Source organism: Crinia signifera, chromosome 9 (genome assembly GCF_055691185.1).
Source record: "Crinia signifera chromosome 9, ASM5569118v1, whole genome shotgun sequence".
NCBI lineage: Eukaryota > Metazoa > Chordata > Amphibia > Anura > Myobatrachidae > Crinia > Crinia signifera.
In genome coordinates this window covers 35,674,425-35,698,934 of record NC_139225.1, presented here as the reverse complement: position 1 = coordinate 35,698,934, position 24,510 = coordinate 35,674,425, and the positions used below count along the sequence as shown (strand labels likewise).

Below are 24,510 nucleotides of genomic sequence, written 5' to 3'. Positions count from 1 at the left end.
GTAGGCTTTGAATGATTTTGGTCCTGTGAAACTGGGCTGTTTGGTTACAGAGAAATCTGTCCTCAAACAACATGAACAGCCATGAAATTACATTTCAGAAATGATAAAAATCACTTTACCCGCAATATCTCTAGAATGAACTCATATGGACCAGCCTGGTATCAGATTGAAGGCCCAGCGATTTGGGTTTGACTGAGTTCTACCAGTGATGCCAGGCAGGAAATGGCAGCCATTGGAACCTGGTCCTATGTTGTCCTATGGGGAAAACGTTCCAGCTTTGCTTGGCGGTATCTCCGGTTCCCGAGGGGCTAGTTAATCTGGCCCTGCACTGCCTCATTCCCGGCATTCAGGGGAAACAAAGGATGGTGCCCTCCTCTTCCTATTGACCCCGACCTCTGGTGTCTTTCCTTCTCTTTTTGATTGGACATTCGGTAATCACCTATACCCCTTTCACACTGCAACTAAATCCCAGGTTGTTGCCGGGTTGACGGGTCAAGGTGCAGTGTGATAACATCAAACTGAATAACCCGGGTCGACCAATTTGACAATTTGACCCTGGCCATCAGAAGGCAGAGGCGTAACTATCTCTTATATATTTGGCTACATCTGTCACTCAAAGTGTGTCTGAAGCTGTAACGCTGGGTGGAGCCTCTGACTCACATGACAGAGAACCAGCCCAGTGAGCCCACAGTCATAGGAGGGACACAATGCTCTGCTCCTGCACTTTCCTTTTAATGTATGATTGCCATCACCTGTGTTGAAGCACCTTTCCTATCAATTAACCTGTTCAACACAGATGGAGGTAATCATACATTAGGAAGACAGTCCATCGGCAGAGCATTGTCGCCCTCCTGGCATAGGTCATGTTGGGAGGTATGCACAGTGCCAGACACCCTCTGCCTCCCCATGTTACCCAGCAAAGACACAGCTACTCACCAGACACACCAGGTGAGCGCCCCACATACCTCCCAACATGACCCTCTCCAGGAGGGACAGAATGCTCTGTTTGTGGACTTCCATCTTAATTTAGGATTGTCATCACCTGTTTTAAACAGGTTAATTGATAAGAAAGGTGATTAAGCACAGGTGATGGTAATCCATAGATTAAGAAGAAAGTCCAGAAACAGAGAAATGTGTCCCTCCTGGAGAGGGTCATGTTGGGTATGCACCTCCCTCCCTCCCCCCCCCCCCCCCCTCATTCATGGCATCCCCACGATTAAATGGCACATGCAAAACACTGACATGGCTATGGTCGACAATGAAAAAGGTTGACAAGATTTATTTTTCACTTTTTCAATGTTTTCATATTCATTCTCATGTGTCGACATGGACACCAATGAAGTGCCACACTTATGTCAACATTTACATGTGTTGACCTTTCTGTGTTGATTTTTTCTTGTGGCGATTCGCGGCACCCCCCCGCAACCCCCCTCCCGCGATTTGCAGCACACCCCCCGCAATTCGCGGCACCCCCGGTGACTCCCGCGATTCGCGCCCCCACCCCGTGACACCCCTCCCGCGATTCGCGCCAACCCCATGGGCCCCCCCTCCCGCGATTCGCGCCAACCCCCTGGGCCCCCCCTCGCGAGGTTCACGGTGCCCCCCACGACCCCCCCCCAACCGCGATTCCCCACCCCTGACCCCCCCCCTCCTGTCATTGCGGCAACCACCCACCCCCGCCCCCCCCCCACGATTCGCGGCACCCACACCCCCCCCCCGTGACCCCCCCTCCCGCAATTCACGGCATCCCCACGATTAAATGGCACATGCAAAACACTGACATGGCTATGGTCGACAATGAAAAAGGTTGACAAGATTTATTTTTCACTTTTTCAATGTTTTCATATTCATTCTCATGTGTCGACATGGACACCAATGAAGTGCCACACTTATGTCAACAATTACATTTGTTGACCTTTCTTGTGGCGATTCGCGGCACCCCCCGCAACCCCCCTCCCGCCATTTGCAGCACCCCCCCCGCAATTCGCAGCCCCCCCGGTGACTCCCGCAATTCGCGGCCCCACCCCGTGACACCCCTCCCTCCTGCGATTCGCGGCACCCCGCGCACCCCCCTCCCGCGATTAGCGCCAACCCCCTGGGCCCCCCCTCGCGAGGTTCACAGTGCCCCCCACGACCCCCCCAAACGCGATTCCCCACCCCTGACCCCCCCTCCTGTCATTGCGGCAACCCCCCACCCCCACGACCCACCCTCCCGCGATTCACTGCAACCCCCCGCGCCCTCCCACGATTCGCGGCACCCACACCCCCCTGCGACCCCCCTTCCCGCAATTCACGGCATCCACCCACGACCCCTCCTCCCGTGATTCGCGGACACCCCTCACCTGCTACCTCCCCCCCCCACCCCCGTGCACATGCACGGCTATGGTCGACAATGAAAAAGGTTGACATGAGTTTTTGAAGATTTATTTTTCTTTTTTTCAATGTTTTCATATTCATTCTCATGTGTCGACATGGACACCGATGAAGTGCCACACTTATGTCAACATTTACATGTGTTGAACTTTCTGTGTTGATTTTTTCGTGTAGCAATTTTTTTCCAGTGACAACTATGAACTATGTGCACGTCAACCTACACATCATCAACCAATTCTTTGTATAATATATAACACCTGTTCTGTTTTACTGTAGGTGTTTTAAGTCAGATCTTTTACTGCTACTATTACTGTTTATGTAAATGCATTCTGAATGACAGCAACATCCTACCATCCTTCTACAAGAATATAGAACCAACTAGGTGATTCATCGCGCCCCGTGCCCCCCTCCCTCCCGCAATTCATGGACCCCCCGCGCACCCCCCTCCCGCGATTCGCAACCCCCCCTCGCGCAATTCACGCCCCCTCCCACGCTTTGCGGACCCCCGCCCTCTCCCGCGATTCGTCGACACCTGCGCCCCCTCCCTCCCTTGATTCACGGCACCCCCCGCGCCCCTCCCGCAATTCACGGCACCCCTAAGCACCTCTTTAGTCCCCCGTATACTCACACACCCCTATCACTACCCAGCTTCCTGCTCTCCTGAACCGTAACTTCCACCACTGGGGAGTCGCTGACGCTGTTTTGCCCACATGCCCCTATCATGCCTCATAGCCCAGCCTCCTGCTCTCATGCACCCGAACTCCCACCCAGTAGGAGGAGACACTGACTAAGGGCCACCATCCTGTACTGCCACGCTGGACCCTCACCCACTGGCAGAAGCTGCACAGTATCTCCCACCCTCCTCTTTAGTCCCCCTTATGCCCACACACCCCTATCACTACCCAGCCTCCTGTTTTCCTGTGTCGTGACCTCCGCCAGTGGGGAGCCGCTGACTCAGAAACACCCTACTATACTATTGCACACACACACCTAAACAACATGCACACACAGCCCACCCCCCCACACCCACAAATGTCACTGTACCATCCACACTATCAATGTACATCTTACTCTGTAACCGCTTTTTAATTAAACAAAACAATACACACCCCCTTCCACATCATATGCTCTCTATTTAACACATTTCACCTATAACTCAAGTTGCAATACAGGCCATCTTACATACAATTCTAACCATATTTCTCATATACAAATGTTCAAAAATTAAGGGGGCGCAGCCCCTTACGACGGTGTGAAGAGCGCCCGTAGGGCGCGATGAATCACCTAGTACATATATATATATATATATATATATATATATGCGTAGGCCCCATAGCAAAAGTTTGTAAGGGCCCCCTATTTAGCAACTGATGGTAATAAATGTATGTAAAACATTACTTAGACAGTAAAGATGGGCCCCTCTCAGCTCTGGGCCCCATAGCAGCTGCACCCCCTGCACCTATGGCAGTTATGCCCTTGTCAGAAGGGTTAAACCCGGGTTGCCTTGTATATAATGGGCGACCTGGGTTTAGTGTGAAAGGGTTCAATGCTATATGTGATGGTCTGCTATACATACAGTTTTTACTTTATTTTTATGAGCTTAAATCTCCACGTGGCATGGTTAATTAACCCATGTGTCTCTCTCATAGTGGCTTAACGCCATTTTCCCACCTGAGCAAGTTGTGGGAAATTCCACTATCCGCACCAGCTTATTGCACAACAATGAGGATTCTTACACCATCTACCAACTATCTGCAATCTTTGCGAGGACATCTTGGTAAGCAGCACAAAATGATTCATGTGGGTGATTCTGGTTTGTTTGCAAAAGCAAACTCCTTCTTTAATGCACAAAACCATGCTGCACTGCAGGTGTGGCAGATGTAACATGTGTAGAGAGAGTTATATTTGGGTGGGGTATGTTCAAACAGAAATCTAAATTCCAGTGTAAGAATAAAGCAGCCAGTATTTACCCTGCACAGAAACAAAATAACTCCCCCCAAATGTAACTCTCTCTGCACATGTTACATCTGCCCCACCTGCAGAAGGAGTTTGCTTTTGCAAACCAACCAGAATCATCCCCTATATACACTGATTGGGTAACGTTGTCCTCCTGCTGGGGATTTTACCAGAAATTATTTGTGATAGCACGGATGCACTTTCTTCCACACCAAAGCACTGTTTGTGGTTGATACCCTAGCGATGGAAAGTTGCTTGGTGTTTGAGCAGCGCTGCTATACAATCACATCTGTGTTATTGATGTCCCTTTGGGGGTTATTTTGGTTCACTCTTTCTGACAAATTCCTTCTTAGATGGACAAAACCATGTGCACTGCAGGTGGGGCAGATGTAACTTGTGCAGAGAGAATTAGATTTGGGTGGGGTTTTACTTCAAAGTGAGATCTATATTGGTGTAAAAATAAAGCAGTCAGTATTTTCCCTGCACAGAAACAAAATAACTACCCCCAATCTAATTCTCTCTGCACGTTACATCTGCCCCCCCTGCAGTGCACATGGTTTTGTCCATCTAAGAAGGAATTTTGTCAGAAAGAGTGAACCAAAATAACCCCCTTTGTTTGAATACCAAAGGAGTTGAGAACCATTTAAGATGAACCTATGTGAATTTCTGTATGGTTTTTCAAATACGAGATGAATGTAATTTTATGAATACTTATGAAATAGTTTTCTGTTTTACCTAGCTGCATGGTTATATTTTATATTTGTCAGTGGACCTGAAGCGATGTTCGCTTTGGTTTATTGTTTACATCCATGCGATCAATAATCATATTGCAAATTCGGCCGATATTATCACAGTACATGGGTACATGGGCCCCTTAAACCCCATATACACTAAACAACCTTTTAAAAGATATTACTCAGAAGAATAAAATATCTAGTGTGTACACTCAGTATCATTAACCATGCGCACTTCCCACGCATCGTTAACGTTAATCACCCAGCTCGTCGTCAGAACGTGCAGGTAAATTTTGGCCATGAAGCTAACAACCTGCATGTTCAACGTCCGCGTGTGATGTCACGAAATGATATCGGTAACTAGTTAACTATGGGGCAGATGTATTAAGCCCGGAGAACAGATATACTGGAGATAAACTGGAGATAATGCAACGGCCAATCATCTCCCAACTGTCATTTTCAAACACAGTTAATTGGCTGGTGCTTTATCTCCTTTCACTCTATCTCCAGTTTATCTCTTCTCCAGACTTAATACATCGGGTGTGGTACAGGGATCCCGACAGTCATTAGCCCAATGTCGGGATCCCGACTGGCCGTACCCAGACAGCATGGCAAGCGCAACAAAGCCCCTTGCAGGCTCGCTGCGGGCACGGTGGCTCGCGTGGACCCCCATGAGGGAAAATTGCCGACGGCCGTCGGGAACCCGGCTGTCGGTGTTTTGACAGTTGGGATCCCGACGTCGGGTAAATGCCTGTCGGGACCCCGTCCAGCACCCGATACATCTGCCCCTATATCGGCTGTGTCCCTAGTGGTCTAGATGCTGTAGTCCTTGTTATTGAGGGCTCAGGAACAAATGCGGGGCACTCTCCAAGGTCCTGAATCAGGCCTGTATTGTTTATACCAGCAAATGAGCCAGTACCGTGGTGCATCTCATTAGCATATGGGAGCGTCCAGCGTTTCATGGGCATTCTCATGCTTATGGGCCGATCACGTGGGGGCGGGCAGCTAATATCACCAGATGTCAGCAGCCCGCCCACTGCCTTCTGAACATGGACGCATATGTAAGGTTGTTCAGAGCAACCTTAGATATGCGTGCATGTTCCACCTCATTCGATGGTCACTGACCATCGGATGATTTGGGTATTACCTCACAGGCTGCAAATGGATGTTTATGTAAAACATCCATTCAAAGCCAGTGCGAACTAATGTGCCTTGCAAATGGTGGGCCAGCATACCACCATTCTCAAGCCAGGGTTTAGTTGACTAACAAGGGTGCGAATTTGCATCTGATGGAATCAACCAGAATACCCCCTACAGTATGTGTGGTGACAAGATCGTTGGTGTGTGCTCAACCAGGGCTGTATCAGGGAAGAGCCCAGCACTGGCTAGGCCAAGGTAGCTGCACTGTGGGTAATGGTCCTGGCAGCAGCCTGCAGCGCAGCCTCTGAAGTTTTTGGCAACTGGAGCTCATGCTCCACCAGTATCGCCCCTTGCCACTCCCCTGCATGCTGTGCTGGATATAAGGCTACATGGGCCTGTAGTGATTACTATATGCCACAATGTCTCCTTGAATAATAATAGAAAAATGTTGTAAAGAAAGTAGAAATACAATTTTGTACACTTTTGACTTATTAACAACCATGTGACCAGCTGGATGTGTGTCATCATCATACCATCATGATGGGCCTATTGTCTTGTGGGGGACTGGAGGTGTAGCTCTATCCAGTCACATTACCAAGTATCGGTACTCTTCCTCTGGACTGAATGAGGGAAGGGTTGTAGCCTGCGATCTTGTACAATTGTGAAGAAAACACATAAATGCCATGCAGCAGGGCATCGGCTGTGACCGCTTCAGAGGAGCCTGCCACCAGAAATTGGGGAACCTGGGATAGACAATTTAGGCAGGGTCCCCGCCACCATCTTATTGCAGTTGGAGCAACAAATGTGGATCCCCCTATGACATAGGCCCACACCCATTTTCCTGAGCCGTGTGATTTCTACATTGAAGATGTTTGGAGGTATGCTTGGTTTAATTAAACAAATATCAGCATATTTGGAAAAATATTAGCCCATTAAGTTTTTGTTTTTAACGTGATTTTTTGGAGATTAAAATAGTAATGGTTGGCGTAATGGGCGGTGGTGGGGGGGGGGGGGGAATACAATCATGGAACCATGACAGATGAAGCCTCAAAAAGTACAATGGTCACTACCATAAAAGTATAATACATTCAGCCTTTAAGCGCATGCACGCCATCGGTCCAGTACGCTATTTGTGTACTGAGCTGGTGTCCCATCTGATGTCTGTTGCAGACCAGACCATCAGGCTCTCATCTTTCAATGGGATGCCAACAGTCAGAAGACCGATGCCAGAATTCCAACATCAATTAGGATGCCGGCATTTCAATCCCGTCTGCCCACATTCTGAAAGTATATGGGGCCTTTATAGAAGGGAGGGGTCAGGTCCCCATACTATAGGATTATTGACATGCAATTTGGGCTCTTTGCATGCGATTGCAGCGATCAATCGCATGAAAAGCATCCAAATTGAATGTGATTGGCAGCAGTCGTCCCAGCTGCAGAAAGCAATCTGTGGGATTGCTTCTAAGCTGGGCAGACTTTGCTGGGATCGCATGCGATAAATGTCATGCAAAAGGACCGCACTGCATGAGGCAGAGGGGTTGGGGGCCAGCAGCTTACACAGCGCTGGCCATGCTCCTGTAGTGATGGTATCCTTGTAAGGCCATGCCCCCTGTGACATAGGGCACACCCCTATTTCAGCCATGCGAGCATCCAGACTTCTAAAATCAAAATGTTGGGAGGTATGCTTTCACTAGAAATGTATCATATAACAAAAAAAAAAAGCTTTCTTAAAAATGGTTTCTACTTTATAAACTATACAGCCTATAATAAAAACAGTATATTCTTGAATTACTGTATATTAGTTTATATTTTCTTGTTCTAATGCTACCTTAGTGAATTTGGCCCAATTTTGATTACAAAGCATTGCTAGGCATTAGCGGCACCTAGTGGTCACCTGCAGACTTGTTTGTACACTAAAGGGAAAGCCTTGTTCTTATTCCTTACTAGTGAGCCGCCCTTCTGCTTTGTACAGGTACATTTTTTCTAGTAACAGTGATGTTTTTACATAAAAAATAAAAATAAATGAGTGACTTATAATATATTTCTTTATCGACCACATTTGTCATTTTTCCTTTGGACAGGAATACAAAAAGATTTTTTTTTTTATGTAATACACGAAAGGGCCACAAGAAGTTGTCCTGGGAAGAACATTCCCCACTTAGATCAACTCCAGCTACATTAGGTGTTTGATCTTGTTCTTTATTCATGGTCATGGCAAAGCAAACTTATCGGGAACTGGACTTGTTTAAAATGAAACAGTAAATTTGAGGGAATCATTGGTATCCTGGGTATTAGAACATTTCTCCGGTTTCCTACCACAATCCCTTAACCCTAGAATGTCTGTATGTGTGTGTGTACATGTGGTAGGGAATATAGATTGTAAGCTCCACTGGGGCAGGGACTGTTGTGATTGTTCAAATATTCTCTGTAAAAGCGCTGCAGAATATGTGCGCACTATATAAGAAACTGTAAATAAAATTGTTAAAAAGAAAAATGCACATTTGTTATTTGATGTATTTCCATAGTTTATTTGTTTCCATTGGTGTTCTGTATCACATGATGTTCCTTATGCGTTTCCACCCACACCAAATGAACACTTGTTATGTTCAATGAGAAGAACAAAATGAATCAAAGAGCAGAAGCATCCAATAGTCAGAAAACAAATTTTAACCTACAAACCGCATAAACAGAATTAGGTCAAAATCACAGTTCCAGTAAATCTGGCTGGCCTTCCACGTCTTCTAGAATAATCTAGTGATAGATTTCTGGGTACATTCCTGGCATCAATGCCACCATAGCCTTACAACTCCTTGTGTAACCCGGTAGCGATGCTTTAAGACGTGGACGGAAGGTTTGGTGGTTCCCTGTAAGATTCTAACTTTAAGGCTGCATACGAAGGGCACCGTCCAGACGAATGACTTCTGCATTCAACATGGGGTTTTCTACAATGGTTTGTACCAGGTGGGCATACTCTTCAGGGTGGCCCAGTCGGCTGGGGAAAGGTACTTGCTTGGCCAGGAATTCTCTTGCCTTCTCAGGGAGCCCAAGGAGGAGAGGGGTTGCGAACAAGCCTGGAAAGACAGAATATTCGGTGACATTTTACAGTGTTCCGGAGCACAGAAAAAAATCTTACACAAGAAAAAAAAAAAAGTGTTCTCCAATGTTGGTCCCCAAGGCTCACTAGCGGTCTAGGGTTTTGCAATACTCATACTTGAGAACAGATTTAAAAAAAAAAAAAATTTTAAGGTACTAAATAAGCCAACGGTGTTCAAGAAAAGTGCATACACACCGAGCGATTTCCCCCTGCCCAGTGATTTTTTCAGGGCGTGGACAGCTTTCCATAGTAGGAAGCTATGGAAAGCTGTCCACCCTGTCTCATCTGCTGGTAATACCAGCAGATGAGTGGCGGCAGCTGGCGATTATGCCAGAGCGCGCATCACCACTCTCCCGTACACACTAGGCCGCTTTGGAGCGGAAAGCAGCTCGTACAACAAACTGAGCTGCTTTCAGCTCAAAATCACCCAGTGTGTATGGGGCTTTAGCGGGGGGACCAGACTCCATAACGCCTCACTGGGAACACTACAAGACAAAAGGGTCATTATTAATCATTTAATCCTTTCCTAGAGTAAGAATAGTACAACGAAAAAAGTCACTCATATCTAGTATTGACTAAGGAGGAAGTGTACAACCAGGAGACAGCACACGGCACCAAGGTAACCTTGCGATGCTGCTCGCAGTGAAAACTCAGTCACGGAGATAGCGGGGAGTGTCTGCAAAAACAAGGCGATCTTATATGCATACAAAAAATGGCGCCATCACAACTCCCATGTGTATTCTTGAACAGCCATGAAGGCACAATGGGACCACTCGCACTCAGTTGCCGAGCATGTTGTGATGGCTTTGGTGGACGTGAGCGGCTGCCTCACAGTTTGCTGCTGCTTTGTTAGTACTGCAAACGCATCTGAATCAGGCTTCCTCAGCTGTAACAGTCTCACAGAGAGCATCAGTCACAGGGGTTGGGATCATTTGGTCTTCAGCATGATGGTCGACATGGGAAAAGGTCGAAAGGTCATTAGTTCGACAATGTCTATGTCGACAGTCAAAAGGTCCACATGGGGTTTTTCACAGTTTTTTTTACCTGAATGTCAACATAGTCGACATGCACTGCATCCGCTCGCTATGCGTCGGGCACACTATTTTATTCTCCCACCACGCCCTAGTGGATGGTAGGGCATGAAATACCGCCTGTCGGCTCAAAAAACAGTGAAAAACCCCATGTTGACCTAGACATTGTCAAACTAATTACCTGTTGAATTAATGACCTTTCCACCTAGACCCTTGTCGACCTAGACCCATGTCGACCTAATGACTGTCAACCAAATGACCGCTTCTCCAGTCACAGACACAACATAGGCAGCCATTTTGTGTGGTAATGCATTCTTTCACAAAAACTCTAATCAGATTTTATAGTTTGTAGTGAATTTCCTGGCTGCAATTGCATAAAGAGTTGCTTAAGAAATAAAATGGCTGCTGACACTTTATGTAAACTACTTATATTACTATATCTGTATAAGTGGGACCCTCTTTCTTTACTACAGGTGTCCCATATTAATAAGTTGAGGCGGGGGGGGGGGGGGATCCCAGATAATGGATCACAAGGATGCCTGGCAAACGTAACTTTATTAAAGCGCACAAACTCACAGCAGACATTTGTGGACCCGCCCTCTAATCACCGCTTATCAATTTGCCAGCAATCAATGACCTCACTGAATAATCCCCCAACTACTATCCATGTAGAGCTGGTCATAGATGTATGACTAGTCATCATTCCCAAGATGGCTGCCTTCACTATGTGTAGGCATCAGGTAGTATAAACGGATTCAGTATTGAATCCCGGCGGTCGGGATCCCGGCGTTCGGAATCCCGACAGCCGAAATGCCGACAAGGGGGGGACGTGGATCGCCCCCCCTTGCGGGCTCGCTACGCTCGCCACGCAGCGGGCCCGGTGCCTCGCTACGCTCGGCACACTAATTTATTCTCCCTCCAGGGGTGTCGTGGACACCCCAGGAGGGAGAAAGTGTCAGCATTTCGGCGGTCGGGATTCTGAACGCCGGGATCCCGACCGCCGGGATTGTAACTGCATCCCGTATAAACAAATGGTTCCCTAGTGCAAGGATGGGGAACCTTTGGCTCCCAGTTGTTGCTGAAGTAAACATCCCAGCATGCTCTGCTACAGTTTTGCTTTTTGACAATGCTCAATAGTTGCACGGCATGCTTGTATGCGTAGTTCAACAACAGTTGAAGGCCAAAGGTTCCCCTTCCCTGCCCTAGCAGGTCACATTTATGCAAGTAAAACAGATATAAAAAGGAAAGTACCAGGAGCGATGGTCACGACTCTGATGCCAAGTGGAGCCAGATCTCGAGCGATAGGGAGCGTCATTCCTACAATTCCCCCTTTGGAGGCAGAGTAGGCCGCCTGTCCAACCTGCAACAGTACACAATGTGACCAATACAGCAAAGCTCATGTGACACATTACACATAACCAGAAGTAGGCAATTTCATATACATATAAAATAAACCATGCTGGGAAATCACACTACACCAGAGAGGAGCACGCTGCCGTTGGACCTCAGGATCTCCACCTGCTTCCTTGTGCAATCACCAGTTACACATTTATCTTACATGTTCTTAGCTGAACACAAGGATTAGAGAGGGGGAGAGGGACAGATTACTGTGCTACCCAGAACTTAACAATTGTGTAGGAACAAAAACAGCAGCATGGACGATGTAATGGTTAGTATTACTGCCTCACAGCACTGGGGGTTGGTTCCCACGTTACATCTGCCCCACCTACAGTGCAGCATGGTTTTGTCCATTTGAGAAAAAAAAGTGCTTTGTTTGCTAAAGAGTCCAAAGGAGAAAACACAATACACACAGGGCCCAATTCCAGCTTGAATACATGGTCAATGTCCACAAGACTGAGCAATTAATGGTAGACTGTACATGCACCGCGGTAGAGTTGCGATGCCGCTCTCGCTGAGAATTTCAGCGCAGTTATTGACAGGAAGGTATTGTTTAAGGTAGGAAACAGGGAATGTCGGCAAGCAGAAAGACGGGTCAATCCAGTTTCCATAATCAGATGAGATCATGTACATAGAGAAACACGCCTCCAGTGTCGCTATTGGCGCGTCCACTCTTCATGATCAGACACTCATTTCGGAAGTCTATGGGCCTGATTCAAAGTTGATCGCTGTTGTGCGAATTTGCAATCCGTTTGATCATGGAATGATATTCATGTGCACAAATCGTAGTGCGCATGCGCGAGCCCAAATAGCAAACTGGATTGACAGGAAGCTGGCGTTTGGAGGGTGGTAACCAAACTTGCAGGCCTGCCCAGGCATTTTAAGGGAGGATGTGTGACGCCAGTGCGTGCTTCGGTCTGCCTGTCGCAGAACTGTAGAAAGGTCAGACTTACTCACATGTACACAGACTGGAACTCACAGATTTGCGCAGGTTTTCGGTCTGTCTCGGCGGCGGCTATCTAGTTGCAGTCATCTGCAACTTTGCAGATGAGCGACCAGGTCTGAATTAGGCCCTATGTTTTTGCACCAAAGCTGAGTATATGTATGCAGTTGCCATGGCGCTGGTGGATGTGATGTGAGCGTTTGCCTCACTTCACTTGACATGATTAGCAAGTCCAAAGTCCTCAAAAAATAAATACATTTGCAGCTGTGTACGCATGTGCACACAAATCACTATCACAATCTGCACAAGGAATAGTTTGCAGATGTAAAGGTTAAAGAGTCCGCATCTGTGTACGGGATACAGCCGCTAGGTTGGCACTATAAAGGTCAACATACATTAGGTCGACCACTAACGGTTCACAGGGCTTAGGGCTACACAAGCATTAGGTCGACAATGGGAGAGTCTACATGAGTTTTTCAACTTTTTTTTTTAGCCGACTTGTGCCGACAGGAGGTATTTCATACCCGACCATCCACTAGGGCGTGGAAGGGGAATATAATAGGATCCGAAGCACGGCAAGTGCAGCGAGCCATGTGAAGGGACGCGGTACACTGATATGGGGTTCATGTAGACTTACGCCGAATTGCGGAACAAAACAAAAACCCGTGAAAAACTCATGTCGACCTTTTGACTGTCGACCAAATGTATAAATTGTATTGACTTTCCGACCCAGGTCTACCTATTTCATGTGTCGACCTTACCCCTATGTACACAACCGAAAGAGATTACAAGCAACTGGAATCAGAAGCATCGGTATCTCTCCTGATTTAAGGATGAATGGTTGGTAGTGAGGTGTCTACACATAGTATAAGTGTATCCGATACGTAATCCCCGCGTTTGGGATCCCGGCGGACGGAATCCCGACACTGGAATCCCGACCGCCGAAATCCCGACATGGGGGGGGACACGTGGATCGCCCCTCCTTGCGGGCTCGCTGCGCTCGCCACGCAGGGGGCCCGGTGCCTCGCTACGCTCGGCACGCTATTTTATTCTCCCTCTATGGGACACCCACGGAGGGAGAAAGTTTTGGGATTTCGGCGGTCGGGATTCCAGTGTCGGGATTCTGAACGCCGGGATTCTGAACGCCGGGATCCCGACCGCCGGCAAATTGACCGCATCCCGTATAAGTGTCCCGTGACCGGATTCAGTACTGGATCCCGGCGTTCAGAATCCCGACGCCGGAATCCCGACAGCCAAAATCCCGACAAGGGGGGGGGGGGGACGTGGATCGCCCCCCCTTGCGGGCTCGCTACGCTCGGCACACTAATTTATTCTCCCTCCAGGGGTGTCGTGGACACCCACGGAGGGAGAATGTGTCGGGATTTCGGCGGTCGGGATTCTGAACGCCGGGATCCCGACCGCCGGGATTTTAACTGCATCCCCCGTGACCATGTATACAAAGCTGCAGCCTGTTTAGAGGTTTCAGGAGGATCTCCCGCATGAAGGAATGGGTTGGGGCAGATGCAAAGGAATGTAATGATGCCGCTGTCCCAAGCTGAAGGCTGCAGAGATGTCATGGTCGCTGAATGCAGGGGGATAGTCGCATGGATTTCTTCTAGCTGGAATTGCCACCGCTCTAGGTCAACTCAGAGACAGACCCTCCATTTACTGTAGGAGGAATGTATCCAACACAGAAATACGTACAGATGACAACACATCTTTCTCATACTCCAAAATTTTAGGTCATTACATAAAAAGAAGCGCCTGACCTGTCCATCAAAGGCAGCGATGCTGGCTGTATTAATGATGACTCCTTTCTGTCCATCAACATCTGGCTCATTCTTCACCATCTCTGCTGTCGCTAGACGAATAACATTAAAAGTTCCGGCAATGTTCACCTAAGAGAATAGCAAATAAAATATAACTCAACAACTTTTATCGGATCCGGTATGATATGCCGGCGGTCGGAATCCCGACCGCCGCAATGCCATATGCTGCAGCGTATATTGGCCTTGATGCAGACTGTATTCATTCCCAGGGGGACCTTGTGCATGTTAACTGCATACCATGTGCAGTGGTCCGATAATCGGCCGCCCTGCGATCGGGTCTGAATCAGGCCCATTATTTGTTCACACTCAAATGATTGAAAACTGTAGAAATTCTTCCAAAATACAGGTTTTAATACAATAGCTTATACAAACAGAGAAAATAGAAAATCAAGTTCTAATATCGTTTAAACCTACATTTATGACCCTCTGGAAATCTTCCAAGCTGTGCGGCCTCTGTTTGCTTTTGTTGTAGGTTTTTATAGCTACGGCAATCCCAGCGCAGTTCACCACAATATTCACTCCTCCAAACTTGGAACGGGCCACCTCCAACGCATTTGTCACATCGGACTCTGAGGTCACCTACATTCAATTACCGGCAGAAAGCAAATCACACAACAGATTAATATTGACGCAAAAAAATAAAAAATATTAAAAACATTTATGTATAAAAAGAGGTTGCATGTTTTTATTTAAAAGTGGAAGCAGGCAAACTTTTTTTTTTTTGTTGAAGTCAAACATGGTCCTTTAAAAGATTTAATATGGCCACCAGCTTCACAAGTACACCATAGACATATCTATATTACAGATGAGCAGGTTTGGTTTCCTGGAAACCAAACCCACCCGAACTCAGGACTTCCGGAGCAGATCCGAGTGCCGGCACGTTGTCCTTCCAGACTCGGAATTGGGAATGAAACAAAACATCATCTTAGTGGAGTCAGATCTCAGAGTTTGGGTCTATAAAGTTGTCTTCTGACTGATCCAGTCAATGTCTGCTATGTGAGACAATGGCCGTCTTAGGCAACCAGTGGCCCGTTAAAATGGGAACGGCTGCTGATTGGATGTGACAGACAGGAGTGTAGAGAGACAAGTTGGGGACCTGTCAAACTGTCTGAATGGTCATCGGCCACTGTAGCCCTGTAAATGTGCAGAACTGGATGGTCTGGGCTGCTCTGTCCTTTCTCAACCTGACCCTGTATCAGCATCTTGCAGAGAGAAAAAAGTGATTTTCCACTAAGGAGAGGTAAGCGGGATTATTTGGGCTGAAAAATAAAAATCAGACAGGCTCCTGTAGTGTTTAATTGGGACTTTCTCCTGAGGAAGCCGAGTCACCATAGCCCAGAGGATTTTGTCAGAAAGAATGAACCAAAATAAGGCCCATTGTTACATCATATTATGCGCTGTGAGCTGCTGGCCAGTCAGTCCCTCTGCCTGCAGGAATAGATGCGCCCAGCGTCGGGTAATACGGGGGACTACCAACTTCACCCCCCTGCCACTGCCGGCCCCGGAACGTCCCAAAAAAATGGGATGTTCACGCGATATATAGCATATATACACACACTGCCAACACACACACATAGAGAATACATATACAGTGCTGAAACACATATTATTTATTTATTTATTTACAGTTTCTTATATAGCGCAGCATATTCCGTTGCACTTTACATAAGTTTGGAAATAGGAATTCCTTCATGCAGTCCGGAGCCTCGCCTCCCAGACCGAGCCAGGGCCATGGCAATGGAGGTAGAGGCAGGCACGGCAGCAAAGGCTACAGATGGAGTGCGTGGTCAGGTGTGAAAGATTTTATAAGTGTGGGACAGAGCAGGATGTGAGAGGCTTCAGCAGCACAGGTAATTTACCACCCCCCCACGATCACTCAACAGCAGCTTAAATATCCCCCCCCCCGCAACCATAGAAGAACAGCACTCCCAGTGTCCTCCCCTAGTAGAACTGCACTTCCAGTACCCCCCCAGCACAACAGCAGCACTTCCAGTGGCCCCTCCCCCCACTATAACAGCATCACTACCAATACACCCCCCCCCCTTGAGCAAAACAGCAGCACTTCCCATACACCCACCCCAGTAGAACAGAAGCACTTCCAGTAACCCCCCCCCCCAGTAGAACAGCAGCACTTTCCATACACCCACCCCAGTAGAACAGCAGCACTTCCAGTACTCCCCTCCAGTAGAACAGCAGCACTTCCAGTCCCCCCCTCCAGTAGAACAGTAGCACATCCAGACCCCCCTCCAGTAGAACAGCTGCACTTCCAGTATCCCACCCCCCAGTAGAACAGTAGTACTTCCAGCACCCCCCCCCCCCCCGTAGAACAGCAGCACCTCCAGTACCCCCCTCCAGCAGAACAGCAGCACTTCCAGTACACCCCCCCACCCCCCCCCCCCCCAATAGAACAGCAGCACTTCCAGTAAATCCTCCCCAAGTAGAAAAGCAGCACTTCCAGTCCAACGCCCCCCCCCCCCCCCCCCCTCCAGAAGAACAGCAGTACTTCAGTAACCAAACCCCCCAGACCTGTTATTACATCTTATTTGTAGCATGATTGTGTACACAAAAGACCCCTACCCCCCTTCCGCATAGTAACCTGCTAGGAGTTAAATGTCCTCCCCTCTGCTTACCTCCCCATGAGCCTGATATTCTGGAAGCCTCTTTCATCCAAGGTACTGGGACCCACATCACTGCAGCAGCGGCAGGAGCAGACACTCTGACCCTACTTCCACAGAAGCAGGGAGATGACCGGGAGCGGAGCTCAGAGTACTGTATGCAAGCAAGGATTACACAGTCGTTCCGGGTGTAGTTCCATCAGCTGCCAATAGGTGGCGATGGTGCAGCACAGAGCGGATGACGTCACTGCAGTGGAGCTACGAGTTACACAGAGAGGCTCTTCTGGCTGGTTGGCACAGTGGCGCGTGTCTATTAGTCCAAGCTACGGGGAGCCACAGGTTGCAGGTTCGAGTCCCGAGACCCAGCACGTGGCAAGGGAGGGACACATCGAAACAACCTGATTTTTATTTTTATATATTGATAATATTATCTATATATTTATTTTCAGCAGGAAATATTCTGTATAGATAATATTATCTATATACCCGAGGAGAATAAGTGGGGGAAGGACAGAGGCTGGTGGTGGCATTTGTGTAATACAATTGTTTAACATATAAATAGTATTAATTATCATAAAACTGATTGTCACATAACTAATACACCAGATAAATAGTGTAATACAGATGGAGCACCTCTCATTTTTGCTGCCGCTGCGCCAGCGCCAAAATCTGGCGAGAGGCGCCCCATCTGACTGAGACGCGCGCGTCTCGCACGCGCGTCTCAGTTTCCCGTCGGCGGGGGGACGGGAACCCTGTCCGTCTCCACTGCAGAGAGACGGACAGGGTTAGGGGGGGGGCGGCGGGGACCCGGGGCGACCGTCGGCGAGGCGGCGGGGACACGGCAGCTGGCGGGGGATGGCGGATGGCGAATCTTCCGACGTCACCTACAAGAGCAAGGCCCACTCTATCTGTATAAAGAAGTGCGTAAAGAGAAAAGTGACCTGAAAATTGTCATTGTGTTATTATTATATTTTATTTGGTGTTATCCGGATTCCGTATACAGCCGCCATCTTTTACCTCCCTCAGTATACAGTATCCGACTTCCTGTGTGTCTGCGCCGTCTGTCTGTGTTATTGTGTTCTCCGTATACAGTCGCGATCTTGTACCTCACTCAGTATACAGTATCCGGTTTCCTGTGTGTCTGTGCCGTGTCTCTGCGTTATTATGTTATCCGTATACAGTCGCCAATTGTCAGATTAAGGTCTAAATGGGCCTGGAGCTGAAAATGATCAAGGACCTATTATGCACAATAATAGGGGTGGTGGCCAGCACCTAATAATGTGGGTAGTGTGACCAATGTTCTGTTTCGGTGGTCTGCTCATGGGTGTGTTTCTATTTCTGTAAATACTTTCAACTTATTATATATGCCTGGAAAAGGCAGGGTGCTGGCATAGGAAAAATGTAGGGAGATATATTGGCGGGTGCCCCCCAAAGGTGCTAAGATACTTACCCCCTTATACTGTATTTGCCTCTTACACATTATGCCACATGGAATGAGCCAAAATTCACACCGACTGAGCCAAAATTCAAACTATGGAACACGGATTGAGTCAAAATTCACACTATGCCACACAGATTAAGGCAGAATTCACATTTTGCCACATGGATTGAGCCAAAATACACACTATACCAAAAAGATTGAGCAATAAAGCACAATATTCTTCATAAACAGGGGCATTGCGCATTAAAAATGTACACCATAATGCCTATTACATGTTTCGCCACACTACGTATTATGCCTAACACCATAATGCCTATTAAAATTATGCTACATAAGTGCTGTGTACCTACATGCTCATTGCCAGGGGTTCCAAGCTTGTTGCCCTGTGGGATTACATGCTCATTGCCAAGGGGGGAATACATCCGCCGCTGGCAAAAAAACGGCCATTGACAGCCGGGGGCTGCCCGGCTGTATTCAGAGCACTGCAGGTCCCGGCTATTTGAAATAATACCCCTTTCACACCAGAAAATGCAGGGATTTACCTGGGAATATGGTCCCAGGATCATGCAGGGACATTCCCGGGCCTAGTACCTGCATTTTCTGGTGTGAGGGGGAGAGAACACCCCCCCCCCTCCCTTAAACAACCAGCTATATCTTCAGAACCAACTGACCCATTTACATGTAGGCTTTGAATGATTTTGGTCCTGTGAAACTGGGCTGTTTGGTTACAGAGAAATCTGTCCTCAAACAACATGAACAGCCATGAAATTACATTTCAGAAATGATAAAAATCACTTTACCCGCAATATCTCTAGAATGAACTCATATGGACCAGCCTGGTATCAGATTGAAGGCCCAGCGATTTGGGTTTGACTGAGTTCTACCAGTGATGCCAGGCAGGAAATGGCAGCCATTGGAACCTGGTCCTATGTTGTCCTATGGGGAAAACGTTCCAGCTTTGCTTGGCGGTATCTCCGGTTCCCGAGGGGCTAGTTAATCTGGCCCTGCACTGCCTCATTCCCGGCATTCAGGGGAAACAAAGGATGGTGCCCTCCTCTTCCTATTGACCCCGACCTCTGGTGTCTTTCCTTCTCTTTTTGATTGGACATTCGGTAATCACCTATACCCCTTTCACACTGCAACTAAATCCCAGGTTGTTGCCGGGTTGACGGGTCAAGGTGCAGTGTGATAACATCAAACTGAATAACCCGGGTCGACCAATTTGACAATTTGACCCTGGCCATCAGAAGGCAGAGGCGTAACTATACATATATATATATATATATGCGTAGGCCCCATAGCAAAAGTTTGTAAGGGCCCCCTATTTAGCAACTGATGGTAATAAATGTATGTAAAACATTACTTAGACAGTAAAGATGGGCCCCTCTCAGCTCTGGGCCCCATAGCAGCTGCACCCCCTGCACCTATGGCAGTTATGCCCTTGTCAGAAGGGTTAAACCCGGGTTGCCTTGTATATAATGGGCGACCTGGGTTTAGTGTGAAAGGGTTCAATGTCTATATGTGATGGTCTGCTATACATACAGTTTTTACTTTATTTTTATGAGCTTAAATCTCCACGTGGCATGGTTAATTAACCCATGTGTCTCTCTCATAGTGGCTTAACGCCATTTTCCCACCTGAGCAAGTTGTGGGAAATTCCACTATCCGCACCAGCTTATTGCACAACAATGAGGATTCTTACACCATCTACCAACTATCTGCAATCTTTGCGAGGACATCTTGGTAAGCAGCACAAAATGATTCATGTGGGTGATTCTGGTTTGTTTGCAAAAGCAAACTCCTTCTTTAATGCACAAAACCATGCTGCACTGCAGGTGTGGCAGATGTAACATGTGTAGAGAGAGTTATATTTGGGTGGGGTATGTTCAAACAGAAATCTAAATTCCAGTGTAAGAATAAAGCAGTCAGTATTTACCCTGCACAGAAACAAAATAACTCCCCCCAAATGTAACTCTCTCTGCACATGTTACATCTGCCCCACCTGCAGAAGGAGTTTGCTTTTGCAAACCAACCAGAATCACCCCCTATATACACTGATTGGGTAACGTTGTCCTCCTGCTGGGGATTTTACCAGAAATTATTTGTGATAGCACGGATGCACTTTCTTCCACACCAAAGCACTGTTTGTGGTTGATCCCCTAGCGATGGAAAGTTGCTTGGTGTTTGAGCAGCGCTGCTATACAATCACATCTGTGTTATTGATGTCCCTTTGGGGGTTATTTTGGTTCACTCTTTCTGACAAATTCCTTCTTAGATGGACAAAACCATGTGCACTGCAGGTGGGGCAGATGTAACTTGTGCAGAGAGAATTAGATTTGGGTGGGGTTTTACTTCAAAGTGAGATCTATATTGGTGTAAAAATAAAGCAGTCAGTATTTTCCCTGCACAGAAACAAAATAACTACCCCCAATCTAATTCTCTCTGCACGTTACATCTGCCCCCCCTGCAGTGCACATGGTTTTGTCCATCTAAGAAGGAATTTTGTCAGAAAGAGTGAACCAAAATAACCCCCTTTGTTTGAATACCAAAGGAGTTGAGAACCATTTAAGATGAACCTATGTGAATTTCTGTATGGTTTTTCAAATACGAGATGAATGTAATTTTATGAATACTTATGAAATAGTTTTCTGTTTTACCTAGCTGCATGGTTATATTTTATATTTGTCAGTGGACCTGAAGCGATGTTCGCTTTGGTTTATTGTTTACATCCATGCGATCAATAATCATATTGCAAATTCGGCCGATATTATCACAGTACATGGGTACATGGGCCCCTTAAACCCCATATACACTAAACAACCTTTTAAAAGATATTACTCAGAAGAATAAAATATCTAGTGTGTACACTCAGTATCATTAACCATGCGCACTTCCCACGCATCGTTAACGTTAATCACCCAGCTCGTCGTCAGAACGTGCAGGTAAATTTTGGCCATGAAGCTAACAACCTGCATGTTCAACGTCCGCGTGTGATGTCACGAAATGATATCGGTAACTAGTTAACTATGGGGCAGATGTATTAAGCCCGGAGAACAGATATACTGGAGATAAACTGGAGATAATGCAACGGCCAATCATCTCCCAACTGTCATTTTCAAACACAGTTAATTGGCTGGTGCTTTATCTCCTTTCACTCTATCTCCAGTTTATCTCTTCTCCAGACTTAATACATCGGGTGTGGTACAGGGGTCCGACAGTCGGGATCCCGACAGTCATGAGCCCAATGTCGGGATCCCGACTGGCAGTACCCAGACAGCATGGCAAGCGCAACAAAGCCCCTTGCAGGCTCACTGCGGGCACGGTGGCTCGCGTGGACCCCCATGAGGGAAAATTGCCGACGGCCGTCGGGAACCCGGCTGTCGGTATTTTGACAGTTGGGATCCCGACGTCGGGTAAATGCCTGTCGGGACCCCGTCCAGCACCCGATACATCTGCCCCTATATCGGCTGTGTCCCTAGTGGTCTAGATGCTGTAGTCCTTGTTATTGAGGGCTCAGGAACAAATGCGGGGCACTCTCCAAGGTCCTGAATCAGGCCTGTATTGTTTATACCAGCAAATGAGCCAGTACCGTGGTGCATCTCATTAGCATATGGGAGCGTCCAGCGTTTCATGGGCATTCTCATGCTAATGGGCCGATCACGTGGGGGCGGGCAGCTAATATCACCAGATGTCAGCAGCCCGCCCACTGCCTTCTGAACATGCACGCATATGTAAGGTTGTTCAGAGCAACCTTAGATATGCGTGCATGTTCCACCTCATTCGATGGTCACTGACCATCGAATGATTTGGGTATTACCTCACAGGCTGCAAATGGATGTTTATGTAAAACATCCATTCAAAGCCAGTGCAAACTAATGTGCCTTGCAAATGGTGGGCCAGCATACCACCATTCTCAAGGCAGGGTTTAGTTGACTATCAAGGGTGCGAATTTGCATCTGATGGAATCAACCAGAATACCCCCTACAGTATGTGTGGTGACATGATCGTTGGTGTGTGCTCAACCAGGGCTGTATCAGGGAAGAGCCCAGCACTGGCTGGGCCAAGGTACAAGGGAGCTGCACTGTGGGTAATGGTCCTGGATGCGGCCTGTAGCGCAGCCTCTGAAGTTTTTGGCAACTGGAGCTCATGCTCCACCAGTATCGCCCCTTGCCACTCCCCTGCATGCTGTGCTGGATATAAGGCTACATGGGCCTGTAGTGATTACTATATGCCACAATGTCTCCTTGAATAATAATAGAAAAATGTTGTAAAGAAAGTAGAAATACAATTTTGTACACTTTTGACTTATTAACAACCATGTGACCAGCTGGATGTGTGTCATCATCATACCATCATGATGGGCCTATTGTCTTGTGGGGGACTGGAGGTGTAGCTCTATCCAGTGACATTACCAAGTATCGGTACTCTTCCTCTGGACTGAATGAGGGAAGGGTTGTAGCCTGCGATCTTGTACAATTGTGGAGAAAACACATAAATGCCATGCAGCAGGGCATCGGCTGTGACCGCTTCAAAGGAGCCTGCCACAAGAAAATGGGGAACCTGGGATAGACAATTTAGGCAGGGTCCCCGCCACCATCTTATTGCAGTTGGAGCAACAAATGTCAGCCAGGCAGAGACAACATTGGTGGCATTTTACATATGGAACCAGTCGTGAGCCAAGAGGAGGCCGCAGACCAATAGCCATTCAAGAGCGGCCATTGTGGCTGCTGGTCTGGAAGTTCTGGCAGTACAGTAGCCCCTGAGGGCCTGCCATTACCTGTTGGAAACTAACCTTCCAGCCGCTGCCAGGCTCTGCCCACCTCTTATCTAATGTCTAGGGCACATTTGTAGATATATTTTTAATGACCAAATTATGTACATTATAGATATTTAACCGTATTAATTTTATTGACAAATATGAAAAATGTACATAAAATTATACTAAATAGGCTTCCGGTTCCGGGTCCCATGGGAACGGCAGCAGAGTGCTGAGCTCCGCACCGCCCCAGCCAGCCAGCGTCTCACGCCGCCCGTCACCCGCTCCCTAAGCGCACAGCCTGCAGGGGGAACACACAGGCAGCAGCCGGCTGCCGATGGACAGATTCCTGGCGCTCCCGCAGCCCAGGAAACCGCACAGACAGCTCCCCTACAACGCCAGAGGCATCTCCAAAATGGCGCCCGGCATACAGAAAAGGCAGCAGCAGCAGCATGAAACATCACAGGAGACTGCCCTGATGCCGACCCCGGCTCCTAAGCCCACACCGAAGCCTACACCAGTAAGTGTACCAGAGACACCACACTTGGAGCACACACAGCCTGAACTATTCTCCCCAGTCAGCTCACAAACTCCCCAGCTACAAGCTGCCCCCCTGACATACGCTGACATGGTCAGAGCTATACAAGATACTATTAACCCCATACTAGACGCACATGCTGCAAAAATACAGCAGTCAGTCCAGGACATCAAGTCTCAACTTAAACAAGTCTCCAAGAGAGTTAATACCACAGAGGCACACATGGGAGAAGCATTCCAAGACATTCACTCACTTAAAGCCTCAAATGATTCCCTGCAGAAAACCACATATGCATTACAATTGAAAATCGACGATTTGGAAAATCGTTCAAGGAGGAACAATTTGCGTGTCATAGGACTCCCAGAGACACTTAGAGGCCCTGACCTGTACTCCTTTCTGATCATGACCCTACCGGCACTCCTCAAGATAGAGGACGCGTGTGTGGGGATGGTGGTTGAGAGGGCTCATAGGTTGGGCCAGCCTAGAGACAATGCAGGGAATAGACCCAGAGCAGTAATTTTTAAATGCCTCAATTACCAGCATAAAGAGGCGATCTGGTCGGCATTCCGCCAGAATAGATCCCTGCAATGGGAAGGCAACAAATTGCTGATCTTTCAGGATTTCTCAGCTGAAGTAACGAGAGCTAGAAAGGAGTTCTCCCC

The 24,510-nt window shown here is 47.7% G+C and overlaps 2 protein-coding genes across 2 annotated transcripts in view; both read right to left on the bottom strand.

Moving 5' to 3' along the window:
* LOC146035406 (3-hydroxyacyl-CoA dehydrogenase type-2-like) overlaps window positions 1–24,510 on the bottom strand; it is a 232,060-nt gene that overhangs the window by 184,945 nt on the left and 22,605 nt on the right. The gene's annotated exons all lie outside the window — the stretch shown is intronic.
* LOC146036838 (3-hydroxyacyl-CoA dehydrogenase type-2-like) lies at window positions 9,084–21,529 on the bottom strand. The gene is made up of 5 exons (XM_083160703.1): window positions 21,473–21,529; window positions 14,913–15,077; window positions 14,439–14,567; window positions 11,580–11,688; window positions 9,084–9,274 (listed from the first exon to the last, which is right to left on the bottom strand). The coding sequence occupies exons 1-5, from the start codon at window positions 21,527–21,529 to the stop codon at window positions 9,084–9,086; spliced, it is 651 nt and encodes a 216-aa protein (XP_083016829.1).